The following is a 27,845-nucleotide window of genomic DNA, read 5'->3' on the forward strand; positions in this document are numbered from 1 at the left end:
TCTGGCGCGCCAGAAGAGCCCGGTTTTAAGCGCAACCTGTCTCGGAGTAGTTCCTCTGAGCTGGATCAGCGTTCCCGTGTGTATGAGTGGAGAGAGGTGGAAAGTTGACACACGGCTTAGAGCTGGAGGTCGGATTTGGTCTAAAACGGAGAGATTTGTTTTGGATAGGGCGCGTTTGGTATGCGTAAAAAGCCAGCAGCGTGTAAATAAACCAAGAGAATCACCTGCAGAGTACGGAAAAAAGAAAATTAGCTGAAAACATCTGAACCGTAGTGAGATCTCACATCGGTGGTTTCTTTCACTTTTATCCGCTCGTTTCTGTTTTCTGGCAACAGAAAGTCATGGGTCACTGACTCTGACATGAGGACGCACCTTCCTTCTCTCAGCCTACTGATCAGACCAGCGGCCAGCAGCGGGAAGCAGCGGGGAGCAACAAGCGTCTAAATGATCAGCTCTGTGTGCGTTTCGACTTACCGAGGGCGCAAGTCAGGAAACAAACCTCCGTCTAAATCATGTCTGAAGGAGGAGATGGCCAGAGGGGAGGACTCGGAAAAAATCATCATCAACGTTGGCGGCACCCGGCACGAGACCTACAAGAGCACCTTGCGGACGCTGCCGGGGACGCGCCTGGCCTGGCTGGCCGAACCAGACTCTCAGGGCTGCTGCTCCGAATCGGATGCCGAGCTCCCGAGCGTCTCCGAGTTCTTCTTTGACCGACACCCGGGCATCTTTGCCTATGTGCTCAACTACTATCGGACCGGGAAGCTGCACTGTCCGGCAGACGTGTGCGGCCCGCTGTTCGAGGAGGAGCTGGCCTTCTGGGGGATAGATGACACCGACGTGGAACCGTGCTGCTGGATGACCTACCGGCAGCACCGGGACGCGGAAGAGGCTCTGGAGATATTCGAGCCGCCAGACCTGGAGGACACAGACGACGACAGAGACACGCCGAGACGGTTCGGCATTGAGGACCGCAGCGACAGGTCCAGGGGATGCTGGGAAGTTTGGCGACCCAAAGTGTGGGCCTTGTTTGACGACCCCTACACCTCCAAAGCAGCCAGGGTGAGTTCAGCTGGTGGGTTCTCTTCGGATCCACTTTATTTCCAGATTGAGACCAGAGCATCTTGTGCTTTCCTTTTGAAGATGTTTTTATTTTTCTTGTTCAGTATCAACAGGTGTCCCCAAAAGTTTCAGCTAGAACTACTGCGCGTTTATAGATTTATAGTCTTAAAAACATGCACACATTAATGATAAAAGTGATAAATTAAAGTAACCCGTCAGTGACGGGAAGTCATGGGCTTGTTCAGATTTAATTTATTAAATAAAGAGAGATGCAACAATCAATGACCGGAATCAGCATATTCGCTTGCTTTATCCACTATGGAAGGAGAAATACTGAAAAAGCGGATCTTATATGGAGTTAAATTTGTTTCACAATTATTCTATAAAAAAAGATAAATAAATAAAAAAAAATCACGTCAAACAAAAAAGTAGAGTTGTGATCAAAACTTTTGGATTTTCAAAAAAATGTTTCAAACAAAAAAAATTATCTCAATCAAATTTTAAGAATTGTATATTTTTAAAATCAAAAAAATTGCTTTGAAAGCTTTTTATAATTAAAATTGCACATTTTTGTTTCAAACTTTTATTTTTGCGTATCAGAATTTTTTTGGTTGGCAGCTTAACTTCTTGGTGGAGTCTCAGTTTTTTTATGCTCCCTTTTCTTGGTTGAATTCAACGGTTTTTGGTTGCGAATCTCACATGAACATCCTGGGCGGGGCTTAAAGACGTGCGATGTAAGACGTGTTCCTATTGGTTAGCGCTGACTAAAGCGGATGACTCCGACTCCCTGCGATCTCAGAACTCTGTCCCGAACAGTAGGGACACAGAATGTGAATGGTAAGTTGTCTTCACAAAACTACACCGTTTAGCAGCTACTAACGTGTCCACCCTGTTTCAAAGAAGAAATCTTACACAACTTATGACGACAGTCACATATTTTGTCTGCCGCGATCCCCGGTAGCATATCGTGCTAGCTAATGTTAGCACTAGATAAAGTGCATAAATTAGGTTTCGCCTGTCTTTATGCTGAATTTGGTAACCAGCGCACCTCTGTCGAGTGGCATTACACATGGAAAATAACCAAATGTATCTGGAGGAAATATGTGTTAAAAACTGTTGCGTAATCCTCCTTTTGTGTATTAACCAGTATTGAAGCTAATCAACGTTATTAGGTCACATGTCAAGTGACGGTACAGATTATTTATTTACCAAGTACATAATCAGTGCTGTGGATGAGGGGAACCAAGCTGGTAGATCACAGGCCGAAGGAGGATATTCACATAATTTCTGTATTTTTTATTATTTGGTGTATGTGTCTTGTAATTAGTTTTATTTCGAATTAGATGTAATATGTCTTTTGCTGTGTCATGTTATGAAATTAAATTGGTGTTCTTCTTATTCCCCATTCTAGTATGACCAGCAGAGTGCAGCTTAAGCAGGACAGCGGTTGTAGGTATTACTGAACAGAGCGATTCCTCCAGCTGCTAAAGAGGATCAGAACATGAGGATGGAGAGACCAGCAAGTGTTGAGTCAGATATGGCAAGGTAGAGAAGTAAGTGTTGCCTTTGAGGCCCAGGTGTATTTGGCTAAGTATATTTCTCCAAGTCAGATATCTAAGTTTTATGTGATACATGAAAGCAAAGTAGCACATAACTGTTAAGTGGAAGCATGCTGATACATGGTTTCCAAATTTCTTTGCGAATTAAAATCTTAAAAGTGTGGTGTGTATCTTCATTCAGCCATCTAAACCTGAATGTAGATCAGGGTTAGATGGCTGATCTTTTTTACTGCAAGTCTTTTGTTTTTGTCTGTACCAGCTTGGAATACCTAGAGAATAAAATCTGGGCCTATTCATCTATTGATGATCGGATTGTTTGTTATTACCTTTTGTCTTTGTAATACCTGAATATGCTTAAATACAATAAAAAGTAATTTATTATACATTAGTTTCAGGATGCTCAATGAAATGGTTTGTTTACAGGTATGACGTGTGCAATATGTGTGTAAAATAAAGCTGACTGTGCTTAGCTCTCGATATCTGTGGTCTATGATTGTTATGTAAACTGAAGTGGATTTCTGATTGATACATCTAAAACTATCGGGTCACCTGCCTTGCCTTGCCTTTACACACAAACAAACTTTAATGACAACCCATTTTCAATACAAAGTCCTTAATATTGTGGTGTTCCAACCATTGCAAAGTCAAGTAAAGTTATTTTTTGTATTAAACATTCTAAATGCTTTACACCATAAAAACATAACATAGTAACCAATTATGAAACTAGCAATAAATATTACAGTCTGTCAAATGCTAAAAGACTTGGCTCACATTTACTTCTCCAATTTATCGCATAAGTGTTTAATCAGTTGTAAGTCCAGTCAACGTTTTTCACACCAAACTTCATTAATGCACAGTAATCTTGTAATATCAAGAACCCAGCCCAAAAGGTATTTGGATGCTGAGGCATTAAAGGTTTGTTCTACTGTAACCAAAACCACCGTTCCTGAAAAACTACCCCACACCATAATCCTCTCTGCTCCAAACTTTACTGTTGACACAAAGCAGTCAGACCAAGTGCTGTTTTCCTGGCAGTGGCCAAACCCAGACTTCTTCTTTGGAATCCCAGACAAAGCATGATTCGTCATCCCAGAGAGCACGACTCCACTGCTCTAGAGTCCAGTGGCATCGTGCTTTATACCACTTCATCTGACTCTATGCAGCTTTCTGACAACTGAAACGACTGGTTTAGACATTTTCAACTGAAATTTTATAGTAGACTTATTACTCAGGTGGAACTCATCATGGTTTGCTCTCTGGAATTCACCGAGCTGCAAAAAGCAAACCCTTTTGTTCACAAAACATTTGTAGAAGCAGTTTACATTCCTCTGATCTGGATTTGATGTACCTCTATGTATAGAAGTGATTGAAAGGCCTGAATTTAATGATTTGGAGAGGTGAGCAAACTCTTTAGGCAATGCATGCGCTGTGCTGCGTGTCCAGCTGCAGTTTTATAGATCTCACGCGACAGAGCTGTAAACAGTCAAAGAGATGCTGAACAGATAGCTAGCCAACAAAGAGCGTGCTCACATCTTTGTCTGTGATAATGCATGAGATTTCAAAGACGAAAAGGAGGATAATGCAAACATTGGCTTCTTTCTCAGCAATGCTTCTTTCACAGTGCAGTGAGGAAAATAATTGTCTTTTTGTGCGCCTCGAACTCCTGCAGAGCTGCCGAGGTGTCTGTTATGCAAAGCACTGATTTCATTTAGTTCGCTCTACTTTGGATGTGCAAGACTGTGATGTTAAATGTGTGGGAATCAGATAAAGTCTAGTATGCTTCATCTGAAAGAAAAAAATGATATACAGTACAGACCAAAAGTTTGGACACACTTTCTAAATGAATTCAATTAGACCAAAATGTAGACAAATAAACAGAAACAAACTTAATGTATACCCAAATAAAACAGCAGAGATGATCAGTCAGTGTTGTCCACTTTACAAAGTGGTGGAAACCAGACGTTTCTGGTAGTGAACAAACTTCCCTCTGTGAAAAATAAATACAACTGACATATCAAAGCAATTAGATACACTCTTCTCAGGCTTTAATGAAACAGATAGTGCTTTGTGACAGATCGAACATGAACTCGTTGTACTTAGCTTGCTTTCGTTCTTTGTACCCCTGAAGACACAGCACTCCAGCTGTAGGCAATTGAAATGCTGCTACATGCCTAATGGCTCAATAACAAAAGCTGCAGAGTGTTCATTGAAGTAACCATGAAAGCAAGTATCAAGTGTCATCAGCAGGAGTTGTCAGGCCAGAAAAGAAAATGCGCTTAGCTGAGAAAGGTTCATTGTTTCTGTATCATCTGTTCGTGTGCTTAGCTAAGTAGTCTGTTCAGAAACTCTCAGTTTTACACAAGTATAAGGTAATGTGCAGTCCACAACTGTTAAATAAACAGTTTATTCAACGGTTCAGTCAGGGGATTTCTGAAGCACCTGTGTTGCTTCACAAGACCTCCGCTGTACCTGCCAGTTCATCACATCTGTCCGTGTGTTTGGAGATGAATCCGTTTGGGAAGTTCTGCCAAAAAACAAAAACTAGAAACAAAAAAAAACCCAACCGTGTAGATTTGAATCCGTAGTGCAAGCAGTTTCATATTGACCCAGTCATAATACTCTGTCCACTTCCTCTCTGGGTAGAACATGTATGTATGTTTACTCTGCATGTGCATTATGAGAGTGTGCTCTCCGAGAGGATGAAGGGACTCATGTTACTTTTATGGCCTTTTTATTTCAGAGAGCTTCTGAGCTAAGTTCAAGTAATGCGATTTCTAAAAGCTCATCTGTGCATCGTTAAAGCCACATCCTCTCAAAGACCAGGTTTTAGGTGCGCACCTGCTAAAGTCAGCAGAATTTTCTGTCATGACCACTTTATTCATGTGAGTTTTTTTTTAAATACTGCATTTAGAAGTTCTGCATTTGAAACCATCTGCATTCAAATGGCTGATCAGTTTAGCAGTTTGGTCATATTGTTACATTTTAGTTGCATTTTGCTCGGACGCCTGGTGGTTTTATTAGCTTTCTTTGTGGAGTCGGCTGCAAATACAGTCTCTCTGTACTTTCATCCTTGCTATTGGCTGATTTACTAGATTTTTTTTTTTTGTGTGTCTCTGTAGCGGCAAACAGAAAATAGGAATTCTTCTTTGTATTCTGCACAACTAATAATTGTTCAAGAAACAGATTCCCTCACCTGAGCTGATACATCCTGATTTAATCATGCGTCCAACCTTCTAATCACTTCCATATTTTAAATCTTGCTTTATAAATATTTTTTGTTGGTCGTAAAGATTATTGTTGAGAGCAACATGTGTTGACGTACAACAGCGTTTCCCCATCTACTACTAGCTGGTGGCACGTAAATGCATAAATCAGATATGCTCAGCAGAAAAGTGCATCACTTCTTTTCATTCCTCTAATTATGACCCACAGTTCTCTAGCACTTTCCAAATAATAGTCAAGGTCATTTGAAATAAATCATACAGGATAAACGTCTGTTTCAACAGCAGAGAAAATGTCTACAAGGTAAAAAGTCAAGTAAAGTTATTTTTTGTATTAAACATTCTAAATGCTTTACACCATAAAAACATAACATAGTAACCAATTATGAAACTAGCAATAAATATTACAGTCTGTCAAATGCCAGCATCAAAACTAGTGCATTTCTATAACCCAGTGATTATGTCAAAGGAATAGTCTGCCTTTTTTATGAAGTCGGATTGTGTGGGAAAATCAGCGTTTATTTAATTCAAATTATCACATAAATTAATATGTAAGACACAGGAGTACTGAATGCTGATTATTAAACAGCCTGCAAGACGCATCACTGCAAGTTCAGCCTTGTTTTATAGGATAAGATGCTAACTCTCTGGAAGTCAGAGAGTTGTTTCCAGGAAAAGGTTTTTTGGACATTCGGGCTGACAGATCGTGACACATGTTGTCTTTGGACCAGTTCTCAGTCTCTGGGAAGTCATAAAAGGAAAGGCAAGAATCTTTCCAACCCCAGATTGCTTCCCAGAAAGTAAGAGTGAAAGATACTCCAAAGGTTTAAAAACAACATAAAGTGCTGTTCTGGAGATTAAAAAAATACTTAAAGTAAAATTCTGTGTATGAAATCCATTAGTGGTTTCTCAGACCGTCGAAAGGTAATAATTAACAACATCTCTGATGGATCTGGGCTCGGTTTCTTTGTGTTTCTTCACTCTGTGAACTATTAGACAAAGGTTAGACAGCTTTTATCTATATTCTTGTATTTTCCTTCTATCGGAAGCCAAACTAAAAACCTAGTGTGGGATTGTCTGATTGATTTACAGCTCTTAAACTGCACGTATGGAGGTGGCTTTGCTAGAGTGTCCAATTGTTATTTTTTTAAGTTAATATCCAGGAATTGGACTGGCAGCTTTACAGCTTCTGTGGTGTTTCAGAGAGAGACGGGAGGAAGGAAATGAGAGAGGCAGATAGACTTAGTTATCTGCCTGTGGAGCTGGCAGATAGCTCAGTCTAACCACAGGCTGGATCAGTTAAATGCATAAAAGAAGGAGTCAAGAAACCACAGAGGCAGAGAGAATTGCACATTAATTCATGGGCATTAATGTCATATTAATTTTCGACCTCTAAAATGTTTTTTTTAATTTGTTCTTTTCCCTGGACAGTAATCACAACTCACGTATAGTAGAATTTTTAAATGTAAATTACAATTGATTTATTTTTTCCTAAATACAAAAGTAACATTGTAAGCATGTAAAGTTGATTAAACATCTCACCATGTTGAAGACTTTAAACATTAATACAAAACAATGAACAGGAGGGTATTTCAGAACTAGAAAATTTCTGAAGAAATTTAAACGGGGCCTGCCAAAGTGTGCCGGTTGGAACCCAGAGTTCTGATGCTACAACCGGAACCACCGTTTGTTTACATGTTAGCAAGTCGCTAACCAGCGTTCGTCAGAGAGTTTTGGCTATAAAATGTGTGGGAACATCAACTATCACAGCTTAAATGCGGCAATATTGTTTTACCGCAACCTACGGCTATTGCGATGAGAGATGGTGACTTGAAGAAATGGCCGCAAATAACCCGCACTAGCATATTTAGCAACTCCACTGACTCAGTTGCGGGTTTTCTTCCCTTGGCTTTCTATTCACACAATAAAACGAGCACACCTAAAGGGTTTTGGGTTCTCTCTTCAAGTTTATAATTTTTTTGCCAAATTCTTTTGATTTCCTCATCTGTCGGTAGGTGATGACAACTACCGCTTATCACAGAAAAGCTGCCTTTTTGTTTCGAGAGCACGTTCAAGACACATTTGCTGTGGTGGCGTAGGGCATAGCGCGACCCACATTTTGAGGCCTAGAGTCCTCGACACGGCCGTCGCGGGTTCAATTCCCGGACCCGGCGACATTTGCCGCATGTCTTCTCCCCTTTCCTCTCAGCCTACTGTCATATAAGGGACACAAATGGTAGCAACTCCTCACCTGCAAATTGGGCCAGTACATTGCACAAAGCGGGTAGGTAAAGTTTTCTCCTGCCCCATAGGATATCAAATGATCAAAGCTTTTGTTACAAACCAAACAGATTAGTGTAATTTGTTGATTTAAGCGAAGCTCCCTTTCACGTTAACAGCTGCTTCAGTATTCTGTAGCTAATCTTTTAAAATGCACTGGAAAACTTGGCCTTGTTTACTTCATTGGCTTATGGCGTTTTAAATTTGACTTTACAGTTACACTGTTGACCCATAAAACCTTTAATGGTCAAGCTCTTTTATGTTTGTCAAATTGCCAGCAACGCAATGCGGAACTCTAGATGTCTGATTGTCTGGTTATTGTTTTCTCTTACTGAGAGCGTCTCAATTCACATCGGAGAGGCTCCTGCATTTGTTTTTAACTAATATTCTGGATCATTGTTCATAACTCAACTACTTTTGGGATTACCATTTGTTCTTTTACTGTGATTTGTGCAGTTTTATTTTGCAACTAAATTTTGTGCAGCTTTTTGTCAATTCAGGCTGGTCCTTGTTTTGATTTTGAAATTGTTGCTTATGATTTGGGAACTGAGAGTATCCCTAACAAATGAATAAATACCATCTTAAAAAAATAAATAAGTCAGTGTTGTTAAAGAACTTTACGTACAGAGTTAGTGACCCAAAGCATTCAACCATCTACGTGCTTGTTCAGAACGACTCAATCCAAGTGGTTTTGCTTCCTTACATCTGAAACTTTTTACCAATTGCTACAATAAACTGAATGTATTGAATCTGCACCTTGTGATGGGATTTGTCGTGAAATGGTTTTAAGGTTAGCAGCGTTTTCACAGTTACCTCTTGACTGTTATTGCCTCCCCGGTGGTAGAGAGAAATATATAAAATGTCCTTTTTCACTGAAGCAGTAAAGTTTTCAAATGTAAGTCAATAACATGGAGCTCCAGCTCCAGTTTTACTGTTTATATTTTTATTCTCTATATTGCTACAACGGCTGTTGCTGCAAATTTTGTGGATGTAATTTGTCGCTGTGTGTGATTCCTCTTTGCTTGAGCTAAACTTTAATTTCCCTACGGGGGCAAACAAAAGATTGAAAAGTGAATTTATAGGTCACTTTTAGCAAACAATTTATAATACTGAATAATTATGCTCTGCAAAGAGAGCAAAATTCATGCCGCCGTCAACTAATGTCCTGGTTCTGAATCGGCAAAGCAGCTCTGGCCATGTTTGACTGAGATGTTAATTTTCCAAACTGTTGTGTTAGCTTTATGCCAGATGTAGCAGGATGAAAACATTACAAAAAGTCTCATTTTTTCCCCAGAGCTTTCAGAATATTTCCCCTAAAGGTTCTCTTAGTTTGAGCAGGTGTGATATGAGGATTTGTGTTCTTTTTAAGTTTGCAGTTGTTTTTAGGAGAAACCTTCTGAATGGGGGACATTGTTTGCCCTGTTTCTTTGTTATTGTTGAATTATCGTGAACATTGGTGTTAACTCAGGCCTGTTGTGTTTTAGATCTTATTCTGGGTTCTCCTGTAACTGCAGTTTTTGTAATGTCCTTGTTTCACGTCTGTTCTTGGGTTCCTCAGGTTGGGGCAGGAAGTGTTTCTCTGCGAGATCCTTCATCCTACTTTGTGTTGTCAGACAAGTTCTACACAAATAACTTCTTGACTTTTACAGATAAAGCTTTTATCAGTCTTAGTTGTGGCTCTTGAAGTAGAACCAAACAAAAAAAAAAAAAGATTCTGATTCACAAAAAAATATTTCTTATTTCACAAGAGAGGCTACCTAACGTTTGTTTTTATAATAATTTGGAGTCAAAACGGATAACTAAGTCCTAATTAACTGCACAGACATATGAATTAGACTAAAAAAACTGTAATATTATGAAAAGCTGTTTTCGAATCCCATATTCACACTGCAAATAGGATCCCCCCATATTATATGCATTGATTAAAAACTAAAACACATCTTTGACTGCATACTGGAGTAATCCTCTTAAAAAAAACATTTCCTTTTGAAGCTGCCCCTGATCCTCTGATTGGTTAGAGAGGTTTCGCTCTCAATGTTTCCACTGCAGACACAGAGCAGCGTTACAGACTGTGTACAGTGCTGCTTGAGTGAATGATCCTCGTAATCCACTCGTGTCTCCCCTCTGTGGAGGAGGCTCCTCACCTATCACCCACTGGCTGAGCGCTGCTCTCCTGCTTCTGCTGGTCATACATGAAGGTCTAATAAAGTGCAAAAGGACTTATAGGCCCCCCGCAAGAACCGCGACTCAGACCTGCCGTAATAATTTCATCCAGTTATACATCATGAGTAGATAATCACCACCATTTTTTCAGATATTTTTGGCTCTGTGAATTTATGAAATATAAATGTCTGATAATGAAGTGCCCAGCAGAGATGTGGCTGTCAGGCTGAGTGGTGGAGATTAATGCTTTGTCCTCAGGTGAACAAGAGTCGCAGACATGAATCAGTGTGACATGCATTCCAGGAATATCAGAGCTGGCTGCTCTTATTATCTCTGTGGAGAGCTCAGGATTTGTTACTGGTCCTCTTGCCGTAGCATGTCCGTGCTGGTGGTAGCTCAGCATGATCCTCGGCAGCTTGGTGTGATGACTGTGATGGGAACCATCACAGCTGCTGCCTATAACAACCTGCTGCTTGATATTTTTCCTGCTTTTGTTCCTTCAGCTCTAATTTTCATGGCTAGGATAATAGCATTTATTCTTGTGTGTCTTTATGTTGGGTGTGTGAGTGTCTTTGTGTGCGCTCGGCTCCCCATACAATGTGGGTCCTATTTCCCATCGTCACACTCCCTGCCTCTGCCTGTAGGCCCCCGCCTGATCCTCGGCGTCTGGGATTGGGTTCTCACCCCTATGGGTGCGCCCAGATAGAGATATCTGGGGTGCCCAGATCTCTCTGGTCACTGGATCCGATGTTTACTCCATTGGCTTTGTCACTGGATTTCAAAGAAGGAGTAACTATGGCCATTTTGCAACAGCCTGCTAGATTAGTTAAGTTTAAGGAAATTGTTTGTGTGCTGATCCCTTCCTTTTCCAATATGACTTGACACAAGTGGACAAACCAGGGTCCACATAGAGGAGAGAGTTTGGTGGAAAAAAAACATGCACAGAGTATCGATTTCAATGAGCCTGCCCCCTTTTAGAAAGAAATATAATGAAAACTGAAAGGTAAATGTCCTGCTGAAAGGCTATTTAAAAGTTCACATAATCAGACTCCGAAACGTTGCGGAAACTCTCCCGAGAAGAGTTGCAGCTGTTGTCGCTTGAGAGGATGGAAGAACTCCTTATTAAACCATATAGCTCAGGAATGAAATGTTACTCAACTTCATATGTTTGTAATGGCCACTAATCCACTTCCAAAATCCGTTACACAGAAATCAGCAGCTTTATGACAGAACTGGTTCCCTCTAAGAAGATTTCCCTTTTGTTTTTACATAGTTCAAGTTGGAGACACTAAATGATGTCTTTAGAGTTTCTAATACTCGATTTCTCTTTGTATTAAGCATTAAGTGAGCCACACACAGCGGTTTCTTGGCAAACACTCACATTTAAACAGAAATAATGAGCAAGAGAAATAACTACTTCTCTTTGGTCTACTACTTAAGCGGTTCTCTGGCAGCTCCCTGCAGACACATGCTCAATAGGTGTGAGGTCACGTAATTGTTACACTGTTTGGTTACGTCTCAACTGTTCTCATGTCTGTCAGAGCATTGATCACCTTCCCTGCAGAGATGCCCCTGGCTGCAGATTGCCTGCTCTGTTTAGTTCAAAGATAAACCATTTGGCGTTTCAGTAAAACCCCAGGCTGCCAGGATCTCATCACTTTAGGACTGCAGCAGCTGGTGGGCTTATCTAGTCTCAGCTGTTTTGTTGGTATAACATCAGTAAATGCTGGAGTTCTCCCCGTGCAGCATCTGTTAGTCAAAGCTATGCAGAAGCCCATGGACTCGCTGAAGAAAGAAGCTTTCTCTGTGGTGTTTAAAAAGCTCTGCTCTTTGGCGAGTTTAAATTGCATTCTTGTTTATGTCATGTTGTGGACCTGCGGTTAGTTGGGTTCACTGTGATTTAAATGTGAGAGCATCGAGAACGTTTTTCCACTCTGTGGAGTTAGACTCATTCTAAAGCCCGGTGCAAGTAAAGCAGAAGCCTAAAATTATATCTGTGTCAGATATGATTTAAGCGAGATGTTTTTGTATTTGATTGGAGGTCATATTAATATTTTTGAATGACTCTGACAAACTTGAATCTGATACAGAATCTGTGGAGGGAGGCAAAGATCACCATTACCCTTTTCAAACTCAAAGACCTGGAGCAGCGACAAGATAAATCATCCAAATGCTAATAGAAACATTCGGAAAGGTGCTCAGCAAACACAAGCATCATCCATTGATAACTTAGAATGGTTTAGAGAAATTTTAACAAGCCATTTAAAAAACCCCCCAGAATAATTAAACATACTGACCTTTCTGAAAATCGATACTCTTTTTGAGAGATGCTGTCTCATTTCCTCTCAGAAACAAACTTCTTGGTTGAATGAAACTCATTTTAAAGCTAAATCAGCCAGGGATGTGGATTGTTTACTGCAGTTACACTCTGGTGCATTTGAATATGTTTTAATTTTAAGTTTCATTACTTATGCTGTTTTGACTAAATAAAAAACAGTAAGGAATTAAATTATGCATATAATCCTCGACCTGGTGACATTATTTTCTAAATAGCATTCTGGGTTGCCATCAACGACTCCTTTTTCCTGATTGCTCTGCTTTATGTCAGTGAGTGTATGCCGCTCACTGGATTTACTTAGTGGCTTTCAATAAAACTTCTCTTTTACTGAGCAGAGCAGAGCAGTAGGCGATGTTGGGGTAACGGCGATACAATAACCACTCAGCGCAATGAGTCACAGGAAGAGTGAACACAAAAAGAGTAACTCATCTTGATGTAATCAGTCTCTTATTGTTTGGATTTGCAGCCCCGTAATTGCTTGTTTGGGATTTTTTTTCTGTGACAGACTGAGTGTAGATGTAACTTTACAGGTTTTATAATTGTTATCAGTTGTTATTTATTCAGTAACCACTAATTAGTTCACGCGCTGATAGTAGGAGATGCATTTTATGGATGTATCTGGATTCAGATGCTTTTGGACCAATGTCTTCTTGATGAGCATCGCGCGGCCTCTGGTTTTATTGCCTCTCTGCTTCAACAGATTGCTCCAACAATGTGTGATTGAGGGCTGTGTGTTGTCAGGAGGTATTGGTTGTTGAGGATGGATGAATGGATGTGAGGAGGTGGGAGTCAGAGGGCTTAATGATGAGCCTAGAGTGAAGGCGGGGGAGGCGGGTCAGTGTGAGGCTGGGTGACTCTGGTGCTTATGTGTCACCAACTCTCATCAGTTCAATAAGTGGGAGAGAGACGATGGAGGGCAGATTAATGGGATGCTAACAATGAGAAAAGGGAGGAAGGTAAATGGGTGAAAGGAAGTGGAGGGTGGTTGAAAAACTGGGATTTCGTGAAGATATGTATGTGAAGACACTGATAGGAGAAAGTATTTGCCTCCATAAAGTTTTCTTTGGCTGTTAAATTTTGTCACATCAAAATGTTTCAGATCATCAAGCAAATTTTAATGTCAGTCCTTGTATCTACAAGTGCAGCAAATCCTGTACGTCAGTGGTCCCCAACCACCGGGCCGCGGCCCAGTACCGGTCTGTGGACCAGTTGGTACCGGGCCGCGCAAAAAATAATTAAATATGTCCGTTCTATGTGTTGAGTCTGGAGGAGCTTTTATTTTGAAAATCCTAAACCAGATGCTGTCTTGCGCGCCAACATGCAGCAGAATGCGTCGTCCCCCCACTCCTCGTAAGACACAACGGCATCGGTCTCGATCAACACGATGCGCAAATTAAAAAAAACAACCCAGACTTATCTGACTGCAGCAAACAGATCCTATTAAGAGTATATAAAAACTGTGTTCTTGTGTTTCTTATGTTTGTTCTGGTCAGTCAGAAACAGTTTTAAGGTACGATTTTATTTATATTGCACTGTTCATACACAAGGCAATATAAAGCACTTTATATGACACTAGAAAGGACAAAAAAAGAGTATTTTCTAGAAAATTGACAGATAGAGGGATCTAATGTGACACTTTGTGGGTAAGTCTAGTCAATTTCTTGTCTTAGTTTAATTGAGTTCACAAAAATAGTTTCTTTTGGATAATTCTGATTTCCCCCCACTCTTTACCAAATAACTGTAGTAACATTAAAATATTTGATTTTGCAAAAGATTTTCAGTGTGAGATCATGCAGCTAAAGCAAATGATAAATAGACAGTATGTATGTTACTTTCCATCTGCGATGTCACATACTGTAAAGTTAGAGTTCTAATTTATGTTTCATTTAAGCAAACTCAACGTGCTAAATGATAGCAGATGCAGTTAATTCGCCTCAGTGCGAACCAGGGTGCGTTCATGTTCGCCCTGTAAGAATGTCTCCTGTGAGTTTCTCCCTGGACAGAGCTGAGGCTTTCCCTGCTCTTCGTGTAGCAAAGTCATCATCTTCCCTCAGGGCTGTGAGCGTTGTCATGGCTGATCCCTGCACCACAGCAGTACAATGCTGATGCTGTTTTAATCACTGGTTAATAAATCCCTATTATTCAGACTGGTTCTTATTGTGTTTATTTGCCTCTAATTAGCTTTTCATGCTTTATGTGCTTTTCTAATCCCAGACCCAAAAGAAGACCCAGGTGAATAAAAAAACCCTAACATGGTTCCCGAAGGGAGAGAGTGCGCTCGTGTTTCAGGAGCATTATTCATCCAGCTGGAAAGTCAGAAAGGATTGAGAGTCAGTTTACTATTAGCGCAGGCTGCATTTAGCACAGAGCATGTATGAGTAAGCGCCCAGCGTTTATGCAAACAGCACAGGTATTGTTGTGGAACAGGTGGGCTCCGTCCATACAGTCAGGGTTAATAATGACACAGATTTAACAAAAGAGCAAACAAAGTCCCTCAACATCTATTAGATACTTGGACATGTTGCTCTGTGTGAATGGTTGATTTTATAAACTCATTTGTGTTGGGTACTAAATGACAAATAAAATAAAACAACATTTTTACTTTTCTTTAAAATACATAAGAAGCTGTCCTCCCATGGAGGTGTGCACAGCACTGCCAGAGCGCCTCCTGCTGTCAGTGACGGGCTTAACTCCTGTGATCACACTGTAAAAATAAATGTCTGTAATTTATGGTATAATATTGGCATCTGTGGTTGGCAGAATTTTACCGTATTTATGCAGTAAATACGGTAGTACTTTACAGTACTTAAAAAGTTCAAGAATTAAACATTTCTAGAATTTTACTGGCTAAATACAGTTTAAGTATAGATGCTGGTATTTTACTGTAAATTAGAGACTTTTTTTTACAGTGTAGGATCCCAGCATGATTGGTTTAGTTTTAAAAAAGGTTTGATTTCTACGAAATGTACTCCCATCTTCAGGAATAGCAAACAGGTTTAACTTTTTATTGTGATAAAAATGACATCATATTTAAAAAAAAACAAAAAGCTTGAGAAAATAATATAATAATTACATTATTATTATTATTATTATTATTATTATTATTATTATTATTATTATTATTATTATTATTATTATTATTATTATTATATCATTATATATTCTCGTTTTCTTCTAAAGTCAGGACGGGAGTAGAGATCTACACTGATCATTATTTTCTCTGACATACAAATACTCACCAAGAATAAATGACAGAATGATCATGTTACTGTTCTGAACACAATTTTCTTTAAAGCATGTCACTTTTGGGAGATGACTGACATTTCATCGTTCGTTGTCAGTGGTTTCAATATTAAGGAAAAAGGAAAATTATGGTAATTAATGTTGATTATCTGTCTCAAACAGGGAGTGGCAATCATCTCTCTCTTCTTCATCCTGGTGTCCATCACTACGTTCTGCTTGGAGACGCATCAGGCCTTCGACGTCAAACAAAACATTACAGATCTTGTCACAGAGGGAAATATCACGCGAATGGAGATTAGGCAGGAGATCGTCACCAACCCAAAGCTCATCATGGTGGAGGGAATCTGTGTGGTGTGGTTTACCTTTGAGTTCCTGGTCCGGATCATCTGCTGTCCAAACAAACTGGCCTTCATCAAGAACACACTCAACATCATTGACTTTGTGGCCATCCTGCCTTTCTACCTGGAGATGACTTTGAGGGGTCTGTCGTCCAGGGCGGCCAGCAACGTGCTGGGTTTCCTCCGCGTGGTGCGCTTCGTGAGGATTCTGCGGATCTTCAAGCTCACGCGTCACTTTGTGGGCCTGCGCGTGCTGGGTCACACGCTGAGGGCCAGCGTCAACGAATTCCTCCTGCTGGTTATCTTCCTCGCATTGGGGGTGCTCATCTTTGCCACCATGATTTACTACGCCGAGCGCATTGGAGTCACCTACAACCCCCAGATTAACAACCACTTCAAAAACATCCCCATCAGCTTCTGGTGGGCGGTGGTCACTATGACAACGCTGGGCTACGGGGACATGTATCCACAGACATGGCTGGGTATGATGGTGGGGGCGCTGTGTGCTCTGGCCGGCGTGCTGACCATCGCCATGCCCGTCCCGGTCATCGTCAACAACTTCGGCATGTACTACTCGCTGGCTATGGCGAAGCAGAAGCTGCCGAAGAAGAAGAAGAAGCACACCCAGAACCCAGACGCGCCGACCGACTCGGCCTCCTTTGTGAAATCGGAGACAAACTCACACATAGACAGCACTCAGAGCGACACGTGTCCGCTGGCGGCGGAGGAGAGCAGCAGCAGGAACCGCTCAGGTGAGGCCAACATTTCACACTAAAGGGCCAGTTCAACCAAAATGCATTGCAGTCTTTGCATGTCGTTTGATTTTTTATTTTTTTTTATTTTTTTTTTTGGAGCTCTCTGCCTTAAAGAACTCAGTGGTTTTGATCTGGGGTTCTTTTATTAGATTTTATTTTTTTTGATAATATCCTGCCTGCAGTAGATCACTCTGGTGTTAAGGCTGCACAATATAGAGCAAATTTCTTGTAATATCACCGTTTACATTGTGAATATTGTGAATAAATGCCCAGACTGTCATACACTTATGTTTACTATGTATGTAATATAATTGGTCACACTTGTTTAATGCAGCAGTAAGAAGTGGAGATTCATTAATAAACTACAACCAGGTCAATGCAGAGACAGCAGTCGCCCAGTAGCAATTGTTTTTGATAAACTGTTGTTGTTGTTGTTGAGATGAAAATAATCAATCATTTTATTTTTCTGCGGTTTATACTTAATGTAAATCCAAAGCAGAAAGATGTGAACAGTCTGAAGCGTGACGATAGTCTGAGAGGAGCCATTTCCAAAGACCATCTCCACCATCTTAACACCAGTCTCAAAAATAGTCATGCCAGTCTTTCTGCTTCGTAAAGCTTCAGTCTTGTGTGGTTATTTGCTGAGAAGTTGAAGGTTACTTTCACAGGAAATAGGGGTAGAAAGCGGTGCGGCACTAGGGATTTTCCAGTGGGAAGATAAAATGGAACATGTAAAGGATTTTGGTCAATAACAAAGAAGTGAGGGTTGTAACTTTATTCCCAAAAATAGATTGTGTTTTTAGAAGCTCTACATCAGTCAGGAAGTAGAAAGAGAAAACAATAAGCCCAAAATCTTTGCCCATTATTTTCCATTTGATATTTGAAGACAATTTTTTGAAACGCTAATCCTTCAAAATTCTCAGAATGTTTCTGAGAATGTGCATGTTTGTTCCTCTTTTGTTCTAGTTTAGTTGTTTTGTTCATTGTTTAAACAAATTATTATTCAAGTATCTATGTTTAGGATTCTTTATTTCTCCACCTGAAAACAGGAGACTATTCATGATGAATACTGTGTATCTTCTAATACTACAAAACCCCTGTGGTTGGCTTTCAGATTCCAGAGACATTGCATTTTTGTGACAGATGCTCTGCGTTTACTCATATAGACAGAAATCCACCACGATCAAATTACTGCCCATAACTTCTCAGTCAAATTGGATTTCATCACAGCAAAAATGCTGCTTTGTATGCAATATGCCTCAGCCGTGGTCTGGATCCTCGGGGAATCCTTAATAATAGCTCTGGCTTTCTTGTCTTCCGTTTTCGTCTCCACGTCAGACTCCAAACAGAACGGGGACGCGAATGTGGCCCTTTCAGACGAGGAAGGCTGCAGTCTGACCCAGCCGCTGTCCCCCAGTGAGAAGTGGTCGCTGCACTGCTCCAGAGGACGAGGCAAGAACAAGGAGGGCACCTGCTTCATCCTAACGTCTGGAGAGCCCAACCTCCATGTTGGTGGGTTACATCACCACCTCACCTTTGGTTTAATTTAGTTCAGTCCAAGTAAACCCAAATCAGTTAGATTTACTTCAGTTCAGTCTAATCCTGTTCAAATCAAGTTGTTTAGTTAAGATAGTTAAGAAACACTTAAATGAATTTTGAATCCGTTCTGTCTTTACTGTTGGTCTTTGATTTTTTTCAATTATAATTGCCATATTTGGGAATCAAAGTTTTTTTTATAATTAAACTAAGAAGTTGGTATCTGATTGCAAATGAAACAGATAATTAATTAATGAAACAAAAGTCATAGTGACATCATTTTTGAAAATAACAGCTTATTTTCAAAAATGAATTATAATTTACATTTCAACAACAACAACAAAAAAATTAATGTCAAAACATATTTAGCAATCAAAGGAAAACCCTTTTTCTGGATTGCAGATATTAAACACATAACTCCAGTCTCAAAATATCTTGATTGGCTTCCTGTCTGTTGTTGCCTTGATTTAAAAACTTTATTGCTCGCATTTAAAGTTTTAAATGATCTAAGTCTGTCTGATTTATGCAATCTTCTCTCAGCAGCCACACACCTGTAAGAGCACTGCGGTCGACCAGGCAGTTTTTCCTCGATGTTCCCAGATTAAAGTAAAATCTTAAAGGTGATCTATGTGTCCACAATGCTCAGCATACACTCATTTAAATGTCTTTAAAAAACTTACTTATTTTTCATAACCTTTGACTGCTAAATAGATTTTGGAACAATCTTGAAATCTTGTTTTTAATCACAGTTTCATACCATTTTGTATTTTATGATTGGCAGCTTAGCTATAAAGGACTTCTGTCCACCGCTGTTGTTTTAAATGTGCTAAGTAAATAAATTTGACATCTGCATATTTTGGTAATCTCAACTCACCCATTAAATGTCAGACAGATTGAAAAAAATATATATATATCTCATGAATATTTGAATTCAACTCTATTTGCCAAAAGTGATGCCGATTTCTTTTCTTCTTTTTTTTTTTCCCCCCACCTGCATGTTACAACATGTCACCAGCTTGCAACAAACAGCATTAATCAACACTCAGTGAGTGATGGAGCTTTCAGGAAATACATTCAACTACAAAGTCCATGTAATGGGCTGTTGGAAAAAAAACATGCTAACTCTCTCGGGCCCCCGGCTGTAGTAAGTGCTCCATTTATAAGGCCTGTTTTTGTTTCTCCGAAAGCAATAAGGCTAATGACCTCTCCAAGTGAAATGCGATTTAGCAAAGTGCAAAAAAAAATAAATAAATAGTGTTCTGGGGGTGTTTGCTGATCCCAGAAAAAATGGTGGGATCTCTGTTTTAAATGAGAGGGATGTTGCTAAATCTGAAATAATTACAGAAAAAAAATAATATTGTTTTCTTAATCAAGCAAAAGATGTAAAGGAAAAAGAAAATGCACAGATTAGCCTCTACTTTTAGATCGTCTTCCCTTCTTCGTCTGAAACAAGTAAAGTGAGCAACTTCATGCAGCTGCAGCCACCTGTCTGAGGAAAGTTGTCTGACTTTTTTCTTTCAATTGATAAGATTCAGGGATTTCTTGCATGTTTATCCTGTTTCTAAAGTTTCTCAGAAGGTTCTGATGAAGCAACTTATCTTCCGATTTCTGGTGATTAGCAAGCCATTAGTGGATTTACTGGCATGGTTTAGGTCACAGTCATGTTGTAGGGTCAGCTTAACCAGACTCACCAGCTGCTACAATCCTTTTTCTGAAGGTCTTTTGATCTCACCATAGTGTTTGCTCTCCTGCCAGTCAAGATAACAAAATAAACTGTCCCTATCTTTATTTTTAAATCCTAATTCTGTACTGTCTGAACCTTTTTTCATTAAACACCAGATGTGTTTTGGTGCCCTGCGTCAAATCAGCAGCGGTGCAAGAGAAACATTAGTTTTTGTCAGCACAGACAGATAGATGATGCAATTACAGCTCCAAAGCTCTTTTATTGATTTTCTATTGATCTGAAATGTAAAAAATGACACAGAGCTGCCTGCAGTGACTCCTGGTAGCAGAGCTTCCTCAGCTCACGCTGACGACGCTGTGAAATTAAACTGAACTAAACACAAAAAAACCTGGAGCCCATTTTGATAACTGAATTGAGTGGAGACGATTATTTGAGGTGTTTAATATCTGTAATCCCAAAAAAGGCTTTTCCTTTAAGTGCTAAATATGTTGCGGACGTTGCTGTTTTTTAACAGCTGCTTCGTTTCGACGTATTTCCACACCCTGCAGTGATGACTAATTTATAAAGAGTTACAATAGTCCAGGTGAGAGGATATAAAAACATGAACCACCTTCTTCAGATCCTTAAAGGAGAGATAACGCTTTTCTATCTCTGGAAGTCATTGCAGACCTCCATAAGTCTGGTTTGTCCTTTGGTACAATTTCCAGACACTTGAAGGTCTAACACTCATCCATTCGTACGGTTTTATTCTGCCACCATGGGAATGTCCAGCAGTCTGTCCAGACAGGAGACATGTCCTGTGTCCCAGAGAGGAACGGCTGTGGGTGGGAAATGTGTCAAATCAACACAAGAACAAAAGCAGAACACCTCCTGAGCTGCAGCTGATGAGATTCTATTATTCTGTACTGACATGGGCTGAAAAGCCCTTCAGCAAAGAAGAAGCCATTACTCCCAAAACAACACAAAAAGTCAGATCAGAGTTTGCCAAAGATACTAATCAATGGAGAAATGTCCTGTTATGTCATAAAAGTAAAATTGAAGTGTTTGCTCATGATGATGCTGTGGGTAAAGGTGTGCTTGAGCAATGTGGCCTACAGAGCTGACTCACTTCCTGTCTGGAGGAATAAGACTAAGTTGCAAATATCCAGTGCTAAAAAAACCTATGTAAGCTTCTTAATTTGAAAAACTTAAACATAAATCATTTTTGCAAACCTAACGGAACAAAAACAGAAAGCTTCGTCTGTGTTAATGTCAAACAACTTTCAAGTGTAAATGAGACGAGGGATATGTAAAAATAATGGAGGAAAATAATCTGAAAGCGTGAAAAAAACCCCCCTAAAATTTCAGGTTCTCTTGTGAAAAAGTGAGAAAAAGAGACAAAAATGACAAAATGCTGATGAAAGCCAGAACTAATCTGTGATGGAAAGAGGAGCGTGTTAATTGAATCCAGTGGTCTGTATCTGGTGAGCATCTGTATAACAGCATCCTGTTCTATTACAGGATCATCTCACATGCATGTGTCTCTTATTAGCCAACATTAACTGAAGGAAAGGTCATTCCATTAACTCACATTTTGCTCCAGCTGGAGATGTGTTCATATAAAGGCACTAGGCTAAATTTAGCTTGCTTCCTTTCTTATTTGATATGACTTGTTAGTAATTTTGCTTATAGATTATTTTAATTGTAGTTAATTGTGAGTGGACAAAACCTACATCCTGCTGCAGTCCTATTTTATAAATATTTCTCGTACATGTGCTGCTGGTTAACCACCAAATATCAGAAAAAAATGGGCATTTGGTTCAAAATTGTTTGGATAAAATTCAAAATTCAAAGTCAAATTTTTTTTCTTTCCAAGCATGAAAAAGCTGCTTCTGTGGCTGCAGCCGTTTTCAGTAGGCTTGTTGTAAATAGATTATGACTCAGTGGCTCTGGTCTTCAGTGCTGTGCCCATGGGGGACTGGGCTGCTTGATACCAGAGAGTTGCCGGGTAAAAGGTATGGATAATATTTCACCAAGGAGGTATGACTTGCTGCAGAGCAAAGGGATGGATGGATGGATGGATGGATGGACGGATGGATGGATGGATGGATGGATGGATGGATGGATGGATGGATGGATGGACGGACGGACGGACGGACGGACGGACGCTCTCAGAGTTAACAGTAAATGGAGGCTTACAGCACCAACAAATAGTTGACGTGAATAAAGTCAGCACAGGAAGCTTCTTCAATACTTAATGTTATCATTTTATACATATAGAATCAAACACTTTCAAAATGCATTCGGAGAGCAGAGTGCACCCTGAGAGCCTGTGAGGATCTGCAAACAAGCAGAGGAAGTGTTCCAGATGAACCTGGATATTCCTCAGAGACTCTTCTGGATAAATTGGGAGATTGATTTTTTTATTTTTTATTTTTATTTTTTACCACTATTAGGTTTCCATTAACAGCACAAAGATGCAAAGCAGAGACTTTTGTCAACCTCAGACGTTTTCTGTCTGCGGTGTACCGTTGTATTTTAAATAGTTACTAGTTAGTCAATGTTAATTTTAGTCCTTTAGTAACCTTTCTGAAGTTTTACATCTGATGTATAATAAAAATTCAGTTATTCCATCTCTGTTTATTTGCCACTTTGCCACTGTCCATGATGCACAGCTCAGTACTAGAAGTTAAGATGTGAATAGGTAATTTTTCAATTAGATTATTGTGCTGATTATTTTCATGCCAGGTCTGAATGAGCCCTCTGAGTATTTTCTATGGAACTTTTTGTTCTGCTCTGTCACAAAACCAGAGATCTTAACTCAAGCCAACATAACAAAGTAATAAACAAATACCGGGTTCTTCAAGTGGGTGAAGAAATTGCACTGCAAAACTACAAAATCAAAGTATTTTTGGTCAAATTTTTAATGCAAACGTCAAAATACACTTAAAATATAGGAGCATATTTTAAGAGAATAATTCCTTATTTTTTATTTTAAATGTGTTAGTTACTGGTAGATTATTTCTCTTTAACAAGACATTTTTCCCATCTATAAGTGAAATGATATGCCAGTGGATCTAGCATCAATATCAATATCATCAATATTGAGGAATTATTGAGTTAAAACAAGCTCTAATATCTTGCTGAAAAGTTACTTGTGACATCGTTTTTTCTTATTTCAAGAGTGCTAACATGTTTGCACTAGAACTGTCACTCAGTTCATAAAGTGAAACCCAAATTATATAAATTCTTTACACATTAAGTCATTTTCTCCCATGTAATCTTCAGTGATCATGGCTTACAGATAATGAAATCAGGACCTTTCTCTTGGGCAGAATCAGATACCTTTTGTTTGTGTTTCTCAACAGAAGGCTGTACAGATATTCTCGGTACCACTGGAAGCTACACCCAGCCGGAGGTCACCACTCTGACCTAACCGAGGAGGAGGAAACGTGAAGTCTGCTGTCCGATCCCTGCTGTCGAAAGAAACCGCAGAGCCACATATTGTACATCAAGATGAATCATTCCTGTTTCCTCCTGTAACATATCTGATCAACAGTAGATATGTACAGTCATATTTGCGAAGCACTTTGCATGTATTGCATGACCTAACATGGTACTAGAGTTATACCAGATACACTTACAACGAACTGGACAATATAGCTCCTTCTAAGGGCCCTGAAGCCATTTTTTTCTGTCTATTTATGAGCTACAGGCTCATAAAACCATCAGACAGTTTCCACCTCCAAGGGGAATTGTTCTATTTCCTTTTTTTACAGCTCAAAGTGGTAAAACCCCAAATTTTACTATTCCTGTTGCGAGAATCATTTTCCTCTAATACAGCAAGCATTACACAGTAAAAATCTAAATCAGAGTCAATTAAAGAAAGAGGAAAATAGAAGCACCAAAGCTATGTAAGCAATTTTGTTCTTCTTCTTTCAGCATGGCAATACATCTTATTCTAAAATGTGATATTACATAAGTAAATTAAGTAAGAGGTCAGCTGGCCGCTAACTAACTAACTAATTTAGGTCTTAAATCCAAGCAAGAAACTTAGTAAAGAACTTTGGATTTGTTTAAAATAATTTACAATACAAATAAAAACTGTCCTCACAGTGACTATTTATTAGTTTGTGATATGTAGTTAAAGCTTTTTTATTTATTTATTTAGATAGGTAGTCACTGGGATAACAACCATTACAGAAATATGAGCACACACACCTATCATGGGGATTTCATCTATTATTCATTTTGGATTTTTTATCATTTATTTGAACTGTTATGTTTTTTTGGTAGAGTGACGACACAGCATACAACTTTAGTTATTTCTAAAAATAAGAATTAGGAGCACAACTATAAATTTATTTGGGCTTTTCTAACCACCAGTAGTCAAAACTAATACAAGCAGCTCTAATACATTCATGCAGCACATCTAATATTTTTCTACACGTCTTTTAGCAGATAAGTCGCCCTTTTCTGCATCCATCAACAAGCTCTGGGTTCCTTTCTGGTACAGAATCAGATTTTAACTATTTTACTGGCTTGAGGTTGAAAATTTTAAAGGAGTAATTTGCAAACTTTAAACTTTGACACAGTTACGTTTTCCAGAGATAATATTAGACTCTTTTAATGGTATTGACAACAATGGTATTGAAAATGTCTGAGTTATTTTTAAAAGTAGAGTCAATATCCAGACACAAAATTAAAATACTAATATTAAGGCGGGATATCCAGCCAGAAACACTTCATGCCTGTTGATGGCTTCAAAAGGTGGAGGCGTTTATCTGAAACTTAGCATTGATTATTGAACCAAATCATTGGAGTTGTATGTTGCCTTATCATTTCACAGTTCAAATAAACCAATAAAAGCCTAAAATAATACTATGGTGATGATAGGTTTGAACAGAGCCGTAGGTGTTATTGAGACACCTTTGAGCATAGATTATCATATTTTCCGCTGTTTGCCTTCTGCTGTGTCACTGCCTTCTAATTCTGCAGAATGTGCAGATCTGCCCAGAAACAATGCTGCTTAAGCAACATGTTAACTTGTAAATGCTTATAAATTAGGACAGTTTGACAGAAGCTGGAGAAAATAAATCGGCGGAGCAGTATTGTCTGATCATCATATTAGCTCAGTGCAGTCGATGCATCGTTACTGGTTGACTCTGGACCAAAATGCAGACTCTATTAGATTAAGTGGTAGATTTTCTGTACGTGCTGGTAAAAATACATACGGTACAATGCCATCGGTTCCGCTCGTGCCTCATGGTGAGTAATGGCGTTTAGATGTCTGTAATGTAATCAGCTTTTGTTTCTCGCTGCTTCCAAGCCCAGAAGCAGCAGGAAAAAGAGTTCTTTACCCGTGTTTATAATGTATTCCTCATGCTCTACCATAGTGGCCTTATGTTTAATAAAGCAAAAGGGAAATTAATTTATGTCCTTAAACTATTTCTATACTGATGCTGATGTCTGTAACGTATAAGCAGCTGTAAGTATGTAGCACAGTACATGATAGATGATTAATTACCTGTAAAGTCTGTTTATGCATCATAAAATAGCTGTTAACCAACAATGAGAGATCATTATTTTGAATATTCACCTTTTTACCCTTATTTGTTGTATATATTTGACGTTATCAGACAAGCACACTGCACATCTGTTCAACATTTGACCTGAACTGATCAAAAAGGAAACTGTGGTGAATTTTAGCCCAGTTTAACTGTCAGATGTATGTGTGTGTGCGTGTGTATGGGAGGGAGTGTGTGATGCTATACCTCCTAGGCATGTATTTCTATGCAGAAATTCAAATAAAACCCATTTCCTCCCCCTGGTGTTGAAGATACGTTGGTGTCGTCTCTGTTTTTGCTCCTCATAAGCAGAGGAGTTTTTCATCAGCGTTTTCTGCTGTGCAGCTATTAATAGACGAACCAGCAGACGGCTCGTAGCGCCTGCTCGGAGCACTGCAGCGGCAGTCGCAGCTGCGCCTCCTGCTCTCTCCTGCCTCCCTGATTATGTACCAAAAGGTGTAGATGGCACGCAGATCACGTCTCCATGGAGATCAGAGATGACAGGCAGCACCAATTAACGCTCGGCTACACGCGTCCCTTTCTCTCACTGCTGTTTATCACATGCAAATAAACGCTGCCTGCATGCTCTGGTTCGCTCAGACGATTCGCAAGCTTTCACTTCAGCGCGGCAAAATTAGCAGCGGATTAGCTCCTTAATGAAAAGGTTTGGTGTTCAGGGATGCAATGTGGCGCTGAGATGGAGGGAAATGATCAATGAAAAGAATAGGTTTTTTTTTTAGGAAAAGCTTTACATGAACTTAGCCAAGGCAGACAAACCAGGATGACAAAACAGAGGAATAAGCTTTGTTGGTGTAATCTTGCCTCCAATAAAGTGTAACTTGATATATTTTTTGTTTTACCAAGCATCCTGGTGAGCTTTGTGAATATGCAAAACCTGCAAGTTATTGATCAATAATTTGCAGATTTTGGTTTCCGGTTGAAAATATTTACCTCACTACCTGAAGAATATTATTTTTAATACCGTTACATTCACCAGTTTTAGAGATATACAGAGGACGAAAGAACACTAACTTTTTGAGATGGAGTAAATTATTTCTATTTTCTAAATGCCAGAATAATAAGAATGAGGTTTTTTATGTTTTTTTTTTTTTGATACAAAATCAGTCCAAATGTATGGCGGACCAAAAAGGATATAATTAAAAATAAAAGCAGGAATCTATATTTTTTGTTTTTTCTTTTCCTTACACATACCTTTTCAATAAGAAATGTATATCTTTGGGTGTTTCTTTTCCTTAAACACGTGTTTTTGTCCAGGAATTGAAATATTTCCTTTTCCTTTTCCCTACACATGCATTTTCATCAAGAAATGTATATGTGTGTTTTTTTTTGTTTTTTTTCCTCATAATTGCATTTTTGTCAAGATATATATATATATATATATATATATATATATATATATATATATATATATATATATATATATATATATATATATATATATATATATTTTGTATGGAGGACCAAAACTATATATATATATATATATATATATATATAAAGTCCCTTCTCACACACCGCGGGTGGTGATTCTTCTTCCTCTTAGCTCGGGTCCTCTACCAGAGGCCTGGGCGCTGGAGGGTTCTGCGCAGTATCTTGGCGGTGCCTAGGACTGCACATGTCTGGAGTGAGATGTCGGATGGTGGTCCTGGGAGCTGTTGTAGCCACTGTTCCAGTTTGGGGTGACTGCCCGAGGGTCCCGATGACCACAGGCACCACTGTGGTCTTCACCTTCCAGGCCCTCTCCAGTTCCTCCCTTAGGCCCTGGTATTTCTCTAGTTTCTCATGCTCCTTTTTCCTGATGTTGCAGTCACTTGGTATTGCCACATCCACCACAACGGCTTTCCTCTGTTGTTTATCCACCACGACTATGTCTGGTTGGTTCGCCCTCACCATTTTGTCTGTCTGGATCTGGAAGTCCCACAGGATCTTAGCTCGGTCATTCTCCACTACCTTCGGGGGTGTTTCCCACTTTGATCTTGGGGTTCCAGTCCATATTCTGCACAGATGTTTCTGTACACTATGCCTGCCACTTGGTTGTGTCGTTCCATGTATTCTTTCCCTGCCAGTACCTTGCACCCTGCTGTTATGTGTTGGACTGT

The 27,845-nt window shown here is 39.4% G+C and overlaps 1 protein-coding gene across 3 annotated transcripts; it reads left to right on the forward strand.

Annotated features, from left to right (window-relative positions):
- On the forward strand, positions 1 to 25,998 carry kcnc4 (potassium voltage-gated channel, Shaw-related subfamily, member 4). Of its 3 annotated transcripts, none has more exons than XR_006371696.1 (5): positions 1 to 1,062; positions 16,029 to 16,956; positions 18,298 to 18,471; positions 19,036 to 19,115; positions 23,527 to 25,998. XR_006371696.1 is itself a non-coding variant. In XM_044127272.1 (4 exons), the coding sequence occupies exons 1-4, from the start codon at positions 445 to 447 to the stop codon at positions 23,592 to 23,594; spliced, it is 1,788 nt and encodes a 595-aa protein (XP_043983207.1). In that variant the 5' UTR covers positions 1 to 444; the 3' UTR covers positions 23,595 to 25,998. The 3 variants fall into 3 exon arrangements, 1 of the variants encoding a protein (XP_043983207.1); XR_006371697.1 differs by having other exon boundaries at positions 19,039 to 19,115; XM_044127272.1 differs by lacking the exon at positions 19,036 to 19,115.
- The last annotated feature ends 1,847 nt before the right edge of the window (positions 25,999 to 27,845 follow it).

The sequence above is a fragment of the Gambusia affinis genome, linkage group LG01 (assembly GCF_019740435.1).
Source record: "Gambusia affinis linkage group LG01, SWU_Gaff_1.0, whole genome shotgun sequence".
Classification (NCBI taxonomy): Eukaryota; Metazoa; Chordata; class Actinopteri; order Cyprinodontiformes; family Poeciliidae; genus Gambusia; species Gambusia affinis.

Coding starts and splice junctions, on each gene's coding strand:
- kcnc4 (XM_044127272.1), top strand. CDS start 445: ATGATCAGCTCTGTGTGCGTTTCGACTTACCGAGGGCGCAAGTCAGGA. Junction 1,063..16,028: donor ACACCTCCAAAGCAGCCAGG/GTGAGTTCAGCT, acceptor TGTCTCAAACAG/GGAGTGGCAATCATCTCTCT. Junction 16,957..18,297: donor CAGCAGCAGGAACCGCTCAG/GTGAGGCCAACA, acceptor TCTCCACGTCAG/ACTCCAAACAGAACGGGGAC.